The 17456-nt window shown below is 55.2% G+C and overlaps 7 protein-coding genes across 7 annotated transcripts; 5 read left to right on the top strand and 2 right to left on the bottom strand.

Moving 5' to 3' along the window:
- Positions 1-158: 158 nt before the first annotated feature.
- On the bottom strand, positions 159-2525 carry CDEST_02501 (Putative annexin). Its single transcript, XM_062918660.1, has 3 exons — positions 1960-2525; positions 811-1883; positions 159-757 (listed from the first exon to the last, which is right to left on the bottom strand). The coding sequence occupies exons 1-3, from the start codon at positions 1991-1993 to the stop codon at positions 470-472; spliced, it is 1395 nt and encodes a 464-aa protein (XP_062774711.1). The 5' UTR covers positions 1994-2525; the 3' UTR covers positions 159-469.
- Positions 2526-3655: 1130 nt separating this feature from the next.
- On the top strand, positions 3656-5837 carry CDEST_02502 (uncharacterized protein). Its single transcript, XM_062918661.1, has one exon. The coding sequence runs from the start codon at positions 4027-4029 to the stop codon at positions 5521-5523; it is 1497 nt and encodes a 498-aa protein (XP_062774712.1). The 5' UTR covers positions 3656-4026; the 3' UTR covers positions 5524-5837.
- Positions 5838-6492: 655 nt separating this feature from the next.
- Positions 6493-6753, top strand: CDEST_02503 (uncharacterized protein; the record flags this gene model as incomplete). The annotated part of the gene is made up of 1 exon (XM_062918662.1): positions 6493-6753. One exon carries the CDS (start codon positions 6493-6495, stop codon positions 6751-6753), a length of 261 nt encoding a protein of 86 aa, XP_062774713.1.
- Positions 6754-8133: 1380 nt separating this feature from the next.
- Positions 8134-8661, top strand: CDEST_02504 (uncharacterized protein; the record flags this gene model as incomplete). Its single annotated transcript, XM_062918663.1, has 1 exon — positions 8134-8661. The coding sequence occupies one exon, from the start codon at positions 8134-8136 to the stop codon at positions 8659-8661; it is 528 nt and encodes a 175-aa protein (XP_062774714.1).
- A 1107-nt stretch (positions 8662-9768) lies between these two features.
- Positions 9769-10607, top strand: CDEST_02505 (uncharacterized protein). Its single transcript, XM_062918664.1, has 2 exons — positions 9769-10139; positions 10232-10607. The coding sequence occupies exons 1-2, from the start codon at positions 9861-9863 to the stop codon at positions 10391-10393; spliced, it is 441 nt and encodes a 146-aa protein (XP_062774715.1). The 5' UTR covers positions 9769-9860; the 3' UTR covers positions 10394-10607.
- Positions 10608-11116: 509 nt separating this feature from the next.
- Positions 11117-13313, bottom strand: CDEST_02506 (Putative homogentisate 1,2-dioxygenase, rmlC-like cupin domain superfamily, rmlC-like jelly roll). Its single transcript, XM_062918665.1, has 2 exons — positions 12703-13313; positions 11117-12628 (listed from the first exon to the last, which is right to left on the bottom strand). Exons 1-2 carry the CDS (start codon positions 13012-13014, stop codon positions 11492-11494), a joined length of 1449 nt encoding a protein of 482 aa, XP_062774716.1. The 5' UTR covers positions 13015-13313; the 3' UTR covers positions 11117-11491.
- Positions 13314-14812: 1499 nt separating this feature from the next.
- Positions 14813-16604, top strand: CDEST_02507 (Putative peptidase S8/S53 domain, peptidase S8, subtilisin, His-active; the record flags this gene model as incomplete). Its single annotated transcript, XM_062918666.1, has 2 exons — positions 14813-16385; positions 16456-16604. The coding sequence occupies 2 exons, from the start codon at positions 14813-14815 to the stop codon at positions 16602-16604; spliced, it is 1722 nt and encodes a 573-aa protein (XP_062774717.1).
- Between the last annotated feature and the right edge of the window lie 852 nt (positions 16605-17456).

Genomic DNA, 17456 nt, shown 5'->3' on the forward strand with positions numbered 1-17456 from the left:
CGAAGGCCGCCGACATAATGGGCAATGCATCTATTGTCACATAAAAAACCATACAGAGTACTATAGTGGCTGGCTCTTAGTGCCGGGCGTGTCACTTGAATACTGCATTTCCCTGTCACTGGGTATTTTGAATTTGTGTACCCGTGCAACCTTAAGAAACAGCCTTTGCTATTCATTGAACTAAGGTAAGATGAATAACGCATGCGCTCGGACCGCATCACCAGGACACGCTTGCGTGAGAAGGGGCGCCAGGTCCAGACCAAGACTCTCTGAATATCATTACAAGAATAACTATTGATAACCATACTGCTTTGTGCTGATACGTTAGTCAACCTATTCATCATGGCGTCCACAGCCTCCCGTCCAAGCCCGCGCCACCCGTTGACCCCGAGGCGTCGTCATGAGAAGTTCCGTCCCAACCTGGGGTATCATGTCCAATCCTTCACTGCCTATGTATATCCGCTGCTACTCATATGTTCTCGCCGATGCACGCGAGCATCAGCCTCTGGTAATCCCCGCTCGTCTCGCCCTTGATCCTGCCCGCCAGGCTGCGCTTGTACCTGGCCTGGTATGCGCCCTTGACGTTGGCCAGGAACTCCCGGTCCCAGTGGTACCGGACAACGCGCGCGACGAGGAGGTGGTCCTTGGTGCCGAGGCCGGCCATCGAGTCTTCGAGGAGCTGCGCAGCGTGCATGTACTTGTCGACGGCGTGGCGGAGCTGGAAGAGCAGCGCGTCTTCCATGTGACCAGAAAATTCCTTCCACGCGGTGTTAGTATTCTGCGGTGGGATATCTGGCAGAGTCAACTCACCTTTTTGATGACATCGTCCAGCTTCCTCCTGAACTTCTGCTCGTACGCCTGGTTGATGGCGCGGATCTGGTTGTCGTTGCGCGTGCTGAGGATGCTGCAGACCAGCATCTCGTCCGTACCGATCTTGCCCTCGGTGGCCTTGTACAGCTCCATGACATCCGAGTCCACCTGCTGCGGCACGACGGGCGCCGAGTCCTCTGCCCTGTTTGCGCCGAGCACAATGAGGAAATGTCTCTCCGTCTTGAGGCTGAGGTCGCCCTTGACATCGTCCTCGAGGCGCCTCTTGAAGGTCTGCTGGTACGCGCTCTTGATGGCCTGCATATCGGCATTGGACCGCCCGAGGAGAACGTCGTTGAGAACACTCTCCTTTGTGCCCAAACCATCCATGGCCTCATAGAGGTTGTAGATGTCCGACCTGAGAGGACCCCGCGCCACCGACACCATGCCCTTTTGGAACCAGCTGCTCGTCTCCTTCTTGATATCCTGCTCGAGGTCGCGCTTGAAGTTTCGGTGGTAGGCGGTCCTAATCGCATCGATCTGCAGAGGGTCCTTGGTCGCCAAGCAGCGGATCAGTGCCTTTTCGTCGGTGCCAAACCCCTTCATCGCAGCCCGCGCCGCGGCGGCGTCGGGTGAGCCATCCCATTGGATGATCTGGGGCGGGCCGTAGCCAAGCGACGCGGGCGTCGGAGGTCCAAAGTGCTGGGGCGGCGGGGCGCCATACTGCTGGCTGGGCGGGGGGCCGGGAGGCGGTGCGCCGTAGCCACCAGGCGCGGGCGAGTGTCCGTAGGGCGACGGAGGGATCGGCGGAGGCGCGCCGTACTGGCCGCCCTGAGGCGGGTACTGACCCGGCGGAGGTCCGGCGGGAGGAGGATAGTGGCCTCCTTGAGGAGGATATTGGCCGGGTGGAGGTTGCTGGTAGTAGCCGCCGTGTTGCGGCGGAGGCGCGCCGTATTGGCCTGGGGGAGGGCCTGCGGGCGGAGGGTACTGGCCGTGCTGGGGAGGATAGGGCGATCCGCCATAGCCGCCCTGTGGAGGCGGAGGGTATTGCTGGCCGTAGCCTTGGCCATGCGGCTCTAGGCGGTGTCAGTTCCCATCATCGGAAGATACACTTTTTTGGGAGATGGAGAAGAGCATCGGGATGCGACTCACGGGCGCCGTAGCCGTGCTGGCCTGGATACGACATTGATGTCTCGAATGCGACACGCAGAGTTCAGTCGGCTGTGTGATGCCGGGAGAATCGGGAGCTTGCGTCAGAGGAGGGCGGGGTATTGGTGTTGTTCACTGGTGTTGGTAACTAGTGTGCGGAGGTCGTGCTTCGCTATTGGAATAGGTAGTAGTAGAATCAGCTGCGGGGCAGATTTGACGGTGACGGAGATGATGCAGAAGGACGGAAAGTCGGATGACGGGAATCTTGGAGGACGGACTGGGCAGGTTAGGTTATTTAAAGGAGCGAGCCCGGAGAGAGAGAAAGAGAGAGAAACAGAGGGCGAGTCCGGCCGTCGCCGTGGCAGTGAGGCAAGGTTGCGCGTTCTAACTTCTGGGGAAGTGATCCTTTCCGTCTCGTCAGCTGCTCTTGGGCCGCCCGACCTGCTGCAGTGCGTGCTGCACACAGGACCAAAAGGCAAAATCCCAACAACCCATCGGGCTGGCTGATGATGGCCGCCGAGAGAGATTTGCGATTAGTGTACAGCAAGGTACGGAGTACATGGGTACGGTGGCTTAGTAGGAGCACGCGCCCAACGTCATGGCGACAGAAGCTCTGGGCGGCGCGGGCAGTGCGACCAAAGGTCCACAGAAAGCGACCATTTGTCTCCAACTGTTTTCCGTTGTCGGATTCGTTCGAGCGGCAAACCCTGTCGGGCTCATGTTGCGCCACAGAGATGCGTAATCGAGAGGGGCTGCCCAGTCAGAGGCAGATTTTCCTTCGACCGGAGCTCAGAGCTGCTGCCCGATGCGAAGGCCGGTCGGTCGTCGGGTATTTCTTGGTGTTGTTCGTCGTCAGGGTCGTCAAGAGGAGAGGAAACAACCAGATCGGTTGTCTGTCTGCACGATCAGTGCAGTGTCGCAAACAGCAAGCAACACGCAATACGCGCACCTGGAGGGGCTCGATCGACAACGACCCTACCCGTCCTATGATGATGACCTGCACTATGGGGGCCAGAGCTCCCTTGCCCATGCAAGCAGCACGCAGCACGCAGCACGCCGGTCGGTCTCGTTTCTGGGAGGAGCTTGGCGAGTGGATCTGGCAGAAACAGAAACGCCAGAAGGGGAGGGGCAACGGTTCGTCTGGAAAGTTGAGGATTGCGCCGGTGCACGAGCCACAAGCGGGTGATTGCACCGCCACTTTTGATCCACTCAGCCTCCCCGGTCAAGTCCGACCTGATCATCAGCCACAGGGGTTACATAAGCATTTCTTTGGAGATTTGGAGAAGCCGATCACCCAGCCCTTCACCGGCATCTCCGCCATTGACTGTATTGTCCCCTATGACTCTGCTTGGGTGGCGTCTTGAGACGTCTTACGGCAGCTGCGTTGCGGCAGGAACAAGAACAGGAGGAAGAATCATAGAAAGAATAGGCGGATGAACAAGGACAGAACAGGTACAGGAACGCGGGTGGCTGGGTGACGCACCTCCACAAAAGATCTCCCTGGGGTTTCCCATTGGCCAGACGGGTCTTTCTCCGATTAGATAAGCGAGCCAACCAACCCCAGCCAGCGCGAGCCACGGCCTGGCCATCACCTCCCGTCATCTTCCTTGCTTTCCACGCGCTTCGGTTGACTTAATAGCCCCCTACCCCCCTAACCCCCACTACCCGCTATCCGCTAAATGGCAATTACCCCTGGCTGAACAACACCCCAACCACCAACATTTCCCCTTCACCACCTCCAGTTGCTCCATCACCAGCCATCCGCCTTTGCTAGTGTAGTGCACTGCAGTAAAACCACCATGGCTCCCACGAGCAGTAGCCGTAGGTCTGTTTGCTTTTCCTCCTCGCTTCTCCAGTTTTTCTGTCGCTATTCTCGTATGCGAGAACCCTTCACATTCATCTTGGTATACGATCGACATTGATATCCACCATCCATCCATCCATCCGTGTATCAGTTGTTGTTGCGTCTGGCTGGCATCGTCGCTGCCCTTGTCCCCGCGGGCATCACATCATCCTCAACCGGCACCTCGTCCACAAGACAACCTGCTGCCGCGCTCGTCCAGTGTCGAGATGCGCCCTTCCGCTCCCCTCCCTCTGCTGCTGTCCGTCTCCACGGCCGCCAACGCGATCCCCCTCCTCGATCGTCTGCTTCACCTCCGGGCTGATGCGAAACCCACAAAGACATACTTGGTGGTCAACGTCGAGGGAAGTCCCAGCACCGATGCTCCTCAGGTCGTTACCGTCACCCAGTCTCCAGTCAAGACTACCGTGACGGAAAGGGTCACCGACACCGCCATCATCACCTCTCCGGCAGCCCACACAACCGAGACGGCCCAGACAACATCAACCTCCACCTCACTCGTCGTCGTCAACGTCGACGCCACCACCGATGGAGGGTCAACGACGACCATCACCGTTTACCCAACTGTGACGCCTACTTCTGAGTCGACCCCTCAACTGTCCACGACAACTTCGACTCCACCACCGAGCTCTGCCGAGCCTGAACCGTCTTCATCGCCTTTGTCAGAAATTCCCACGTCTCAACAGCCCATCAGATCATCTACTGCCAGCACGTCCGTCCCATTGGTTTCTTCGGGCCCTTCGTCGAGCATAGTATCCTCCTCAATTCCTCATGTTGTGGTGCCGCCTCCGTCGACAGAGACATCAGCCCCCCCGAGCACATCGTCATCACCACCCGCGAGCCCTTGGACATCTGCGGTCGAGCCTCCGCCGCCGTTTTCGTCGTCGATCGAGACTCAGGTGGTACCGAGCTCATCCTCATCGGCGTCTGCTGTCACCTCCACTGCCATCATCCAACCCCCTCCATCGACTGAGGTGCCGGGCTCATCCTCTGTTGTCGGTACTGCCATCATTCAGCCCCCTCCATCAACAGAGAGTCCAGCAACTCAGGAGGTGCCGAGCTCATCCTCTGCGGTCAGCACTGCCATCATCCCGCCCCCTCCATCGACTGAGAGTCCAGCGAGTCCCAGTGCTTCCCATTCACCGTCTACCAGTCCTTCCACGGTCGTGGCAGAGCCGCTGCCCTCAACTTGGATATCCGCGGCACCACCCGTATCTTCCTCTGTTGCCGTCAACCTTCCCACGTCCGCGATCGAGGATCCCCAGTCGACAGGCATCTGGGTGGTTCCAAGCGAGCCGGCATCATCAGTTTCAGTCGAGCCATCCACGGCCATCGTTGCGCCTCCCCCGCCAACGCCTACCGTTATCTTGCCCACTTCCTACGCCGCTCCGCCCCCGGAGCCGTCATCCACCTCCTCGGCAAACACTACTTCGTCATCGACCTGGACCTCGAGCTCGACATCCACTCTGCTCACCAGCACCACGGAGGCTTACACCCAGGCTTATGAGACCGCTTACCAGCCCACGTCTGCGTATGGACCCAGCTCCATTCCTCAGCCTTCGACGTTTGTCACCAGCGTCGTCCCTTTCACTTCGCCATCCCCTGTCTCGACTTCTTCCCAGAGCTACGACGACGGATACTGGCACACTAGCAAATACCCCGAGTGGACCGGCGCCGCCAGTGCGACGCCTCGCTACCGCCGGTGAAGATTTGCATTTTTGAATAGCACGACTCACAAAACGACGATTGACGTGTCCTATGTACCATGTTGCGTGTTTCGTTTTCCTACAGAATGCCCCCAGTGGCGTGATTTTGGCCATGAACTGAACAACGTCTTGTTTTGCGTCTTTGGAAGCGGCATGTACTCATGAGATCTGAGAAATGACGGGTCGTCAGCTGGTGCGAAACAAAACGTCGTGTCGGACCGTGGAAGGGGCTCACAGCAGCACAAACCAAGAGCTGGAACGCGCTGTCTTCATTGGGTTTCCTAATGTTTAATTAGATAGAATGTAGATAGATAGTCAAGCAAGTCATCACTTGTCATCTTTTTCTCGACCCGTAACAAGCTTGCCTTGCAGTGAGTGTGATGTGATGCTCCAACCAGCTCCCGCAAAATTCAAACGGATGGCCGAGACACAGTCAGTGTATAACCCATCCCCTTCCCCTCCCAAAGGATCACTCAATAACAAAAGCAAGCCTGACCCGGCCGTTGTCGAACGACAAGTCACTTTCTCATCCGTCGGTCATCTTGTTCTAGAGCGTGCTCATCCGCATCAACCTTCACGCAGCGGTTTCCAGTCGTTCCCAAGCGAGATGTTTCCCCGACGGCATGAGGCCCCACCTCCCCCCCCCGGTCCCCTTTCATCAAAAAGTGCTCCCGAAACCCGGGAACCGCGACGTCGGGTCAAAGGCATGGCAAACGACGGGCCGCCTCGTGCGGCGGTATCGGGGCGGCCCCGCAAGCTCGCCGGTCCTAGCAGATACGCGGAGATTGGGACGCGTTTATAACCAGGACAAACCCTCATACTACGACATCCTCCAAGCCGTACAAGACCATCATCCTCTCTTAGCGGACTCCTTATACAGATGCCAGCACGTACCCGCGCAAACACACACACGGATTAACCAGACTCGACACAATTAACTCCGAGGGCCCCTTCGTCATCGGCATCGCCATGAACGCCAACGACACGCTCCACAGCTCCCCCTCGGCGCCCGTCCCGGCTCCGGCCGTCAGCGTCGTCGCCTCCTCGATCCTCATCATCATCGCCTCCCTCGTCTTTTTCGTCGGCGCATTCTGCCTCTTTCAGTGGCTCTCCCACCGACGCGAGCCGCCCGCGGTGGTTTCGAAGTCGCTGACAGCGCGTGCGGCGAGGGGGGGAAGCGCGGGTCAGAGACTAGGCGGCCTCGGGAAGTGGAAGGGATCGTTTGCTTGAGGTGCGATGATGATTCGTGTGAAGGGGGAAGTGGAGGGGAGGGGGGCCGTCGTCGGCTGTGTGTTCTTCGCTGACAACGCATGGCTTGACAGTTATCCTCAACGATCTGGTGTGCCGTGCATCTCCGGCCGCACCTTGTTGCTTGAGTGGACCTGAAAGAGGGCTAGGACTTGGTTGGGGGATGCCTGGGTGGGAATCAAATCTTCCTGATGTCACATCGCTAGGATGGGCCGACGTCTGGGAGCGAGTCCGCATGTTTCCGACTGTTTTTCAGCGCGATGTTCGAGTCTGTAGAGTCTTTCTGAAAACTATTCCATCTGGTACTCCTAGCTCCCCTCAACAGTGGTGATGTTTGGCGCCTCATTGGTCGTGGGCGAGGGCGGTAGCGCTGGAACTAAGGCATTAGCAACGTCGCCAACGCAAGACACGTTGCACATTGGCGAACCGGTTCGTGGCTTACCCGGCATGTGTTCCTTCTCTAGCGGACAAACTTAACGATGAAGTCATGTTCCTCAAGAGCTTCCCGGTGTGTTCTCGGGACGTGTGTGCTCTTAGTCGGGTTCCTGCAGGGTCCATGAGGGTATAACCTCTTGCGGGGTGTAGAACCTAGGACGCCTCGTGTCCGTGCCGAAATGCCCAGACTGGTGCGTGAACACGACGGAGATTTTGGCTAGTTCCGTTCAATGAGGTGCAGTTCGAAGCAACATCCCAGCAGCCTCCCCGGCAGGCAGCCAACTCCCCCGCCTGTTCACCTTTCCATCATCCGAATTGCTACTGCGGTGAGCAGCGAGGTCTAAGTTAAGGATTCGCTAGGCGAGGAGACTAAGTCGACGTTGCCCAATGGAAGAGCCACACGTCCATCGGCTTGGCTCGAACTCGGAACAGCTGACGGTTGAATGATGAAGTATCCCCGTTCTCCGTCCCAATATTCTCAGAGCAAATGAAGTTCGTTCTAGAGACAGTGATGCGGGATCAAAGGCCATGGACATGCATGGCCCACAACTGGTCAGGAAGCATTCGGGACAGCAGCCTGAGAGGATGGATCGAGGCGATCGTTGATCATCTCCGTCATTCCCGTCGATGGCCTTGCCTTGGCTTCTCTGGATCCTGATCTCGGGTGTATTTCGGCCAAACCAACGGCTGTCTGTCAGCTGAAAGCGTGGAGAAGAGAGAGAGAGAGAGAGATATAGAAGTCGTTGGGAAGCTAGCATGTGAAAAGAAGGACATGATCAGCCTATAACCACATACCTCCAGCACTCTGTCTTCTCTCTCCGTTCTTGTCTACAGTTTGTAACGTTCTTCTCCACCACTTGGCTCTGACGTTTCGAGATCTTAAACCATAGACACCTCTCGCATCTCCACTAAAAGACGTCCGTCACGATGTTTCCCCAACTCAAAGCAAGCCGCCGCAGAGGTCTCCTCTCCGCCGTTCTCCTCTCCACGTCGACCCTCCTCGTCGACCGCGCATGCGCGTCGCCCTCTCCCGCCACCGCGCCCGTCGATGAGGCAACCGCAAACACGACCCTCCAGGACCTGAGTCACCTCTACCTCGCCCCCGAGGCCTCCTGCGCCGGCTACGAGGGACAGTGGAACTGCCTCTCGGACAGGTTCCAGCACTGCGCGGACGGGCAGTGGAGCGCCGTTCTGTCGTGCTCCGGCGGGTCCGATGACCAGGCGGCGGCCGCAGCGTCGTTGTGCAGCCCGCTCGGGAGGACGGACCTCGTCGATTTCGAGGGGGAGTGTAGTGCAGCCTGGGGCTGGGGAGGAGGCGGCGGCAGCGGGGGGTGGGGAGGAGGGGGCACAAGCTGTAACGGGAACCGATGCTATTACGGTGCCGGGGAGAGGCTGGACGTTGAGCGGTGGGTGTATGTTGCTGTTGTTGGGGCTATTGTTTTGGGCGTTTGGTGAGAGTTGTTGCTGAAGGACGGCGGGACAGGGGGGATGAGGTAGAAGAGGGATTCATCGTTGTTTGATTTTTATATGTGATCTATACTCAGGGCATTGTCCGGGTACATACAGTGTTATTCAAAAAGGCAGCCAGCAACAGATAGATCACTTGTACTGAGTTCTTGCTAATTTAAATGGTTGTCTACAGACTACCAAGGCTCACTTCGTGGTGAAAGTTGTCTCCTAGAGCAGGAATGTGCAACACACATACCGGTCACATGGTTCCTAGATTTTTTCCCCTCATGAGGACCAACAATATGCTTCGTTGAATTGTTGCTGACGCGTAGTAGGAATCCCATTCTGGTTTCATGTTGTGTGAGTCCACTCTAACAGACTGACAGTTCGTCAGGTAAGATTGTCATCTGTAAAATAGGTTTGTGAGAAATCCAAGCAAGAAGCTGAGCTAGACATCACCCAAAGTCTCATAAATAACTAATGCCCAGGTATATAAAGTATAACCTGCAGGAATTTAACTTGACTGGAAAGGGCAGGTGAAGCAGGTAATGAATTATTGAACCAGCGCGAACATTAATAGACAGCGTATTGTGTATTTAATAATGTGACTGCCCAACCCAAACATTTTCACAGATCAAGTATCCCCAATTCTTCTAGTATCCTCACCACTTATGTTATGTCATCTCGAGAAACCGTACAATTTACAAGACTCTGTAGGGCCACCCCGGCCACGATGCAATAAATGAGGAGAACTGACTTATTTACTCAGGTCACGTATGCCTCTGTATGTAAACGCTCGCTAGAACATTCACTTGCAGGGGACGATCAACATTGCCACCGTGCGGCATCTGTAAGTCTGTGACACAACGATGTAAGGTTGCCGGGAATAACCAAAGCAAACTTGAGGCTGACATCAAGCGGGATCAACGCTCCACAGATCGCCCTCCAGTGCCTCCACGCGACGGGCTTTGCGCTATTGTGACGTCACCCCTTGGCACATCATAAGATCAGGTTTGGGGCCAATGACATGCGTGTTCTGGACGACATTTAAGCGGCGTTCGGAGCATCGTCAGTGGGTAGTGGTGGCCAACTCTTCATTAATTTTGCTACGAACCTATATATATCACATCAGCCCAGTCCTGAACTCTGCTTCACCAAGGATCGTCTCCAAGAACTCAGTACACTCTCAATAAACCAATATCACAATGGCCACCAACACCAACACCGCCGCGCTCGACGCACAGAACGCCAACACGTACCAGAATGTCGATGCCTACCAGAACCCTAGTGTGAACTCCAACGTCAACCCTAACGTCAACCCTGCGACTACCCAGACGACCACCCAGACGACAACCACCAGCCAGGCGCCAGTGACGCACCCAACCTCGACGGCTGCCACGAGCACGATCGGTGGCGGCGATGCACCCACGACGCACAGCGGTGGCATCGGCCAGCAGATCAAGGGCGCTTTCGCCCAGGGACACGTAAGTTCTCCCTCTCCCCCCCGGTGCTCATAACCCCAAGCAATAACCCAGATGGCCATCGCGCCGGTGCTGACTGACTTGACCAATACCAGGGCGTCGGAGAAGTGCTCCGTGGCAAGTTCAACTCGGCTGTGGACACCGCCGCCGGCGACCCGCAGGGCCAGGCCAAGAACAAGAACATCGCGACCGGCGGGGAGAGGGAGTTTGCGACCAAGGACTTCGTGAAGAAGGGCACGTTGGATAAGGCCTTGTAACTTGTTGGATTGGGGGGTGTTTTTGCATAAGAGCGCGCTTGTTTGTTTATGAGCATGAGTATGATACCAAGTGGCCGGCCGGAATATCTCAGGACGGGTGTCCTATTTTGCTACTAGTTTGTACGCGACATCCAAAGACTGAATATGCAACCCACATGATATTGGAGCATACAACCTGGACATGGGTATTTCTTCATACGCAATGATATGAGCCGGTTAAACCGTACTTCCCGCGCAAAGAGGCTTACACCTTGACGACAATATCAAGTCTTGACCGATGCCCGTTTCTAACATGTCCATAACCTCCTCACTCTGTGAAGCGTGCATCCTCATAGAGCCAGGCACGTCAAAAGCTCAAATTGCTACATAAACTTTCTCATTGAGCTGCCAGCTGTAACGACATAGAACAGTATATAGGCCACAGATGTCAGAGTGATAGGATACCTGGTTGTTATTCATGTCTTGCTTGAGACTTGATGACCGAGGTTCGACAGGCCAGTCCCGCTTCCGTCTCTGAGAGCATCCGTTTCTGGTACATAATCAACTTACGCTGCTCAGAACAGCACATACGACCATACCCATTGGAAAATTCGGGATCCCGTCCGCTCTCCCATAGACAAGCCAATGAGGGCCGGATTAGTAGTTGGGTCGGTGACGACCAGCGAATACCTGGTGTTGTATGTAATGTTTTTTTTTTAGTTGTTTATGGATGATTGTTGTTGTCGTTGTCAAATGTGTCACTTTTTTAACTCAGATGATGTTGGATTATACAATCCTCCTAAGTACGTCGGTGTGTATTATGGAACAATGCAACATCAGCTCCACCAGACTGTGAGCTTTTGGGCCTGCTACAGCAAATAGTCTCACGAGCGTGGCAGTATACGATCCTCTCATGTAGGAAACTTTAACAGCAAGGGCCGTGGATTTTTCTTCGTACCATGATGTAGAGCAAGAATGGATTCATTGACACGCATCTGCTAAGTCAATTTCCATCATGCTTTCTTTCATTTGACTTGCATGCGTGCACCACCGAAACAGTCCGGCGCCGGGCAAGACTCTCTCTCCCCCCCTCGTTGCAAGAACCCCGTGTCTGGGGCCTCAGCGTCTCCCACTGTTCTTGATCAACTCGGGGTCAATCTCAAAGCTCGAGAAGTTGTCCACGAGGTCGTCCCACATCTTGGGGTCGTGCTCGTGCTTCTGCTCGCTGTTCCACGCATAGTCGGTGATGGTCAGCGCCCGGCTCGTCTCGAACATGAAGGCGATGGACCCGAGCGAGATCTGCATCGCGGGGGGGTCCTCCCTCGACGCCGCGGCGAACTGCTCGTACGCGACGCCGTGGGGCACGAAGCCGGACTCGAACGAGATGCTCCCCGGCCGGAACTCGTCGGACCGCCCGCCGTACTCGCCGTAGATCAGCCCCATGAGCTCCGACGCGGCGTTGCGGTGGTAGTAGGGCGGCCGGTACGTGTGCGACGCGACGTCCCACCTCGGCGAGAAGATGAGGAAGTCCGCCAGCGGCGCCGTCGGGTCCCTCGACCTGGCCGTCAGGACGCAGAAGATGGACGGGTCGATGTGGTCGACCGAGATGGAGCCCACGGCGACGAACTTGGTCAGGTCGTACTTGTAGGGCACGTAGTTGCCGTGCCACGCGACGACGTCGAACGGGCAGTGCCGCTGCGTGCTGTTGAAGAACTTGCCGCCCAGCTTGTAGACGATGTCCCACGGGTCGTCCTTGGTCACCTCGTACGCCGCGACGGGGTGCAGGAAGTCGCGGGCGTTGGCCAGGCCGTTGGCGCCCAGCGGGCCCAGCTCGGGCAGCTCCCAGCCGGAGCCCCAGACCTCGAGTATGTAGCCGCGCGTCGGCCCCTCGACCCTGACCTTGAAGCGGAGGCCGCGCTGGATGACGCAGATCTCGCCCGGCTGCACGTAGAGGAATCCGAACTCGGTCTGGATGTCGAGGGCGCCCTGCTGCGGCACGATGAGCCAGTCCCCGTCCGAGTTGGCAAAGGCCTTCTTCGTCATGCTCTTGTTGCACAGGTACACGTGGGTGGCCAGGCCCTCTCGGAGCGTCGGGTCACCCGAGCCTGCCACGGTCTTCAGGCCTTGGACGAAGTCGACGTCCTCTCCGTCGGGGATGGGAAACGGCTTCCAGGCCAACTGAGTCGGCGATACGTGAACTCGGGGGTTGATGGGGATGAATGTCGACTCTGTGTCCTTGTTGTCGGGGAGCTCGGTCTGGATTGGACACAGGTTGGTTGGGTTAGCTACAGCAATTGGAGAAGCCACTGCTGCTGTGAAAGGCAGCTCACAAATCCCTGATGGGCCACCGCTGGTCGGGAACGGTACAGCCATGCTTTCTTGTTCGCGTGCCGAGGAGCGACGAACGACGAAGCCGTCAGCTGCTCCGCGTACAGTCCATATCGTATGCTCCTAGGGTTGTTCTGACCCCTCGGGATCGTGCCGGCGATGGCCTCGGACTCGAAGCTGTTGTTGAAGCCGGGCTGGTACGTGTACGGATCGTTCGAGCGGGTCGCGAAGGAGGGGATCGTTCCGTTCTTCTGCGTTTCCGCCCAATGAAAGACGTTTTGGAAGTCCTTCGGAGTGAGGTTTTGGGCGGCCATGGCGATCTCGAGCTGGCTCGTGAGGGGGTTCGAGGAGGGGTTTGACGATGACGACGGCTCACTGGGGCTGACCCGGGCTTTTTGTAAGCTCCGCTACCCCGTTCATCATGTCTGTTGCGGAAAGCTTCACCCCACATCGAGCGACTTGCGTTGCGGAACGTTACTCCACACGGTCCTCGAAGAACAAGGCCTTCGTGGATGCGGAGAGTTTCAGCGCTTGGGGGTTGCTGTGACATGAGTTGTGTTGGAGTTCTGTGCGGATTATTCCCCTTAGTGTGTGGGGACTTGGGTGTTTCTGTCATGACTGACAAAGGCGGAGAGGATTCAAGGTGGGCACGGCAATTGTGGATGTAACGATACATTTGCCGTTTACCAACTGCTACCAAAACAATTGATACCTTTGAAGAAAAGAAATGTCGGTGTTCTAGCTGCATGTTGTGAAGGTAAGCCCAGTGAAACAGGTCTTACGGATTAGAGTCTTGAGGGCAACAAGGTCCACAACTGATGCCCAACCTGGGGAACTAACTTCACTTTCAGGTGCTGAAATGATGCTTGAGCTTGTTCACAAATGAGGGAATGAAAAGGAAATCAAATCGTCAGACCTAGAAGAACCCATTAGTGTTTCCTAGCTAAGGACGGTTTTCAATTGATAACAAGCGTCCATTTGATTCAGCAGTGGGCTGGATAAGTAATTAGGTAACTTGATTGACTTTTGCTTCAGGTGGGGTGTGGGAATCGGAGTCGTCGCCGGACAAGCAACCACCAAAAACACGAAAAAGCTTCTCGACGATTGGAATTTTGTATGCTTCACTTGTCAAAACCTTGGGCACGAGTGAAATAGCGATGAATACCTCCGACCGTACAGCAATCATTTACACTAAGCACCTCGGAGACTTACAACTTACCACAAGAGTTTCAGTTTCGGCAACCCTTGTGCGATGCCGCGATGGACAACGAAGAACAGAAGAGCTTCCACGCTCAGATACGCGTAGATATAGAATTTCTGTTCCCCTGTCAAGCCGCAAGCATATGCATACTTTGGGGCGGCCTCCAACTGGGCAAACGTAAAATGCTCTGCCTTGCACCCGAAGGAAACACGTGTGTTTTTCAAAGGGGCTGTAAAGGTGTGTGTTCTCTAACAATTCAACCAGCAGGTGTGTCTTAACTGCCCCATCTCGCAAACTTTTTGGCTTCTTATCAGTAATTGCTTTTGTCAGCTGCAGCCTACGCACTATTGTGCAAGGTTTCGCCTGCTTGGTGGTTTAGAGGTCGTCCGCACGCTCTTCATTAATCGGAGTGCATTGCACCTAAATATACCTTTACTTACTTGGCAGTGGACTTTACACACAAGGCATGACCTAAATGACCAGGGTGTCAGTTGTACAAATCAAACGAATGTGGATAAAAATGCTATTAGGTTAGATGCAGATCATTTTCAAGACCGCAGGTGTCATAAGGAGGTAGAAGGGATCTGTTAGTGAAGGGTACCGAGTGCAGCAAGGCTAATTGTGGCTCTATGGGCGTTTGTCTAGGAAGATCCCTTCTCCCTTCTTGTGTCAACCTGGACAAGACCGGACAAGAGGGGGCATTGAACGGGGACTCCGGGGGTAATAAGAAATAGATGCTTCAACGTACTTTTCTAATTACTTGCCGAGAGTCAGTCTGTCCATACGTAAGTGGTGATATAAATGAATTGAAGTCTAGATAGAAATTCGGTCTATAAGGCAAGACTGGCCGCCTAGCTGAGAAGACTTGGTGGTCCGAAACATTGCTGTCATTGCCCTTCATTCTTGTCGCCATGAAGCCCTTGCGTTTTCTCGCTGTTTTGTTCACACTAATCTCACCGTGTTTGTCCCAAGAGTTGCCACACCCGTCGAAGCCCACATCAGCAACTCCGACCGGCACATATGAGGCCAAATACATCATCCGGGCCAAGCAAGGCATCTCGAAAGAAGATGCCGACGGATTCCACAACACCCTTGTAGGCATAGTCGGAGATGAAGACGAGGTCAAATCCATTGTCAACGAAAAAGACATTCCTTACATCTGGCTCACCGCGCTCACTGCGGCTCAGCTCAAAAAGGTCAACTCGGAGGACGTTGTCAAAAGCGCTGAACTCGAGGAACAGCTTGTTGTTGCTGAAGAACCCGATGTACCCACCGCCAATAAAAGACGAGACATCGTCAACCAGGCTCCTACGGCAGACAACCCTATCATTGACCTACGGATGCTTTCAACGCCGCCAGGGAATCCGTTTGTCGACCACCACGAGTACAACGAGCACTACGGGTACGATGATGTCGCTGGCCAGGGGATAACCATTTACATAATCGATACTGGTCCATTCCGCTTCGCACATTCCGAACTTCGACCCCCGGACTCATCTGTCACCCGCAGGAACATCGACGTCGTGAAAGACCCCAGCGTCATTAACGGGATATCCTCCCATGGCACTTGTGTGGCTTCAAAGGCCGTTGGCAAGACGGTTGGGGTGGCCAAGCGAGCCAACCTCGTCACAGTCCGCGTAGATCCGACACCTGGCGAATTTTTCTTTGTTAAAGCTTGGCAAGCCGTCTTCAACGACATTAAGGAAAAGGGTTTAAAAGGCAAGGCCGTCGTCTCCACTTCCACTTTTACTTATGTGCCGAGGGAAGACAAGGCGAAAGCAGAGCTGCTTTCAGACATGGACGAGATAATGCGAAAGATTCTCGGCGAAGATGTACCAGTCGTCTGCGGGGCTGGAAACGATGTTTCCATTTCCATCGAGCCGAACAAGCTCCCAGCCATACTGGCCAAGAATCTCCCCATTATCGTGGTAGGCTCAGCTACTGTTGATGGGACTATGGCCCCTGACAGCCAGCGCGGGTCTTTGGTAACTACTTGGGCGGTCGGTCGGAGGATCCAGTGCGCTGGCTACAACACCTTGGATGGTCTTGTTACCAGAAGTGGCGTTTCAGTTGCTGCTCCCCAAATAGGGGGTCTGGCGGCTTACTTTTTGTCAAACCCGAAGTTCAAGAAGGATTTGAGGTCGGGCAGCATAGCGGAAGACATGAAGGCCCTGATAAAGGAGAAGTCGTACCGGCGCGGCTTTACCGACGATCATCCAGCCATAGCTTGGAACGGATTCTACCCGCCGTGCAGCACAGCAACGCGTATGCGTCGGTCTCTGGGGGGGGCGGTCCGGAGACAAAGCTCGCGGGCTTGCTCCGGCCCCGAATCGTCTTTGCCGGCTCAGCCCACGGGCAAAGCGACAGCTGATCCCCAGTGTAACGTTTGCGGGCAACTAAACAAGAAGATCATGAGATACGAGGCAGGTTGTCCCGGGGCCGACTACGCGCGGTCGTCTTGCGAAGCCAGTAGCGACTGCCAATGTAAGTTCACTCTCTGTCCTGCCCGCCTGCTTGTAAGGCACTCAGTACTTACTAACATGAAAAAAAATAGCCTGGGCCTATGGTGAAGAGAAACAAGGAGCTCGTTCAACTTCCATTTGCATCATGTACAGCGAGGCTGCAGCCGAAGTCATTGCGGGGGCACCGGTTGATACTAAAAAGGAATGCCACATCAGGTACTCAGATAAGACCTGCAGGTGAAGTTGAGATCAGGGTGGGTTGTTTACAGGATGTTGAGATGGGAAGTATTAGGACAAACCTAGACAGTATACCCTAATTATTATCTTCTAAGTCAAACTACTCATGTGTAGGCAATCGCCTAACTTGTTTAGATGTTGCAAATGACGATGATCGGACTATGTTCTTCAACCATACTGCTATGGCATGGCCAAGCTATATCCATGCCAAGATCATCATCGTTCCCGTTGAATGACACAACTTTTCCCATATGCAAGCGAACGTCTCTGGAATATTGGGGCCTTATGGACTGTTAGTTCCAGTGGACAGGAATAACAATATGACAAATTTCAACACAAGTAGACGCTGCCTCTTTCACAGAGCGGTACTCCCCTATCCCTCCAGCCGCGTACCACCATAGTAATATCAACGCAAGCGCAAAGATGCGGGCTTTGCCTCACTGAGTACGCATGATGGGGGTTTTTTCCCCCCTCCCCGGAGCATAATGCAAGCCACATTCGACGTCTACTTCAACGTCCCCCTTTTCTTTTCGTGTGAGAAGTCAACGTAAGGGCCGGGACTTACGACGGCGATAGCCGCTCGGTGTGTGGGGCAGCTTCGGCCGGCTTCCTCGGGAGGGCCGGAAGGCGGCAGGTCGTCTGGAGCGAGACAGGCCCGGACGGCCTTAAGAGATTATCGCCGGCGGCTTGTCAGTCTTTACTCGCATTGTTCCCTTGTCCGAGACGGCTCAGCTACAGTTTCTTGGAAAGCAAATGGAAAGTAGACTCCAGCGGCAGACAATTTCGCTGGCTGAAAACAATGCTGAGCGTCCCGAGAATCCTAACATTCTGCCAAGGACAGATTCTGGGGCAGCTC

The sequence above is a fragment of the Colletotrichum destructivum genome, chromosome 2 (genome assembly GCF_034447905.1).
Source record: "Colletotrichum destructivum chromosome 2, complete sequence".
Classification (NCBI taxonomy): domain Eukaryota; kingdom Fungi; phylum Ascomycota; class Sordariomycetes; order Glomerellales; family Glomerellaceae; genus Colletotrichum; species Colletotrichum destructivum.

Excerpts from the sequence above, each read along its gene's own strand:
- CDEST_02501 (XM_062918660.1), bottom strand. The coding sequence starts at position 1,993 with ATGTCGTATCCAGGCCAGCACGGCTACGGCGCCC. Across the intron at positions 1,884-1,959 it reads CCAGCACGGCTACGGCGCCC|AGCCGCATGGCCAAGGCTAC; the intron begins GTGAGTCGCATC and ends GACACCGCCTAG. Across the intron at positions 758-810 it reads TGGACGATGTCATCAAAAAG|GAATTTTCTGGTCACATGGA; the intron begins GTGAGTTGACTC and ends ACCGCGTGGAAG.
- CDEST_02502 (XM_062918661.1), top strand. The coding sequence starts at position 4,027 with ATGCGCCCTTCCGCTCCCCTCCCTCTGCTGCTGTCCGTCTCCACGGCC.
- CDEST_02505 (XM_062918664.1), top strand. The coding sequence starts at position 9,861 with ATGGCCACCAACACCAACACCGCCGCGCTCGACGCACAGAACGCCAAC. Across the intron at positions 10,140-10,231 it reads GCGCTTTCGCCCAGGGACAC|GGCGTCGGAGAAGTGCTCCG; the intron begins GTAAGTTCTCCC and ends GACCAATACCAG.
- CDEST_02506 (XM_062918665.1), bottom strand. The coding sequence starts at position 13,014 with ATGGCCGCCCAAAACCTCACTCCGAAGGACTTCCAAAACGTCTTTCAT. Across the intron at positions 12,629-12,702 it reads CGGTGGCCCATCAGGGATTT|ACCGAGCTCCCCGACAACAA; the intron begins GTGAGCTGCCTT and ends TGTCCAATCCAG.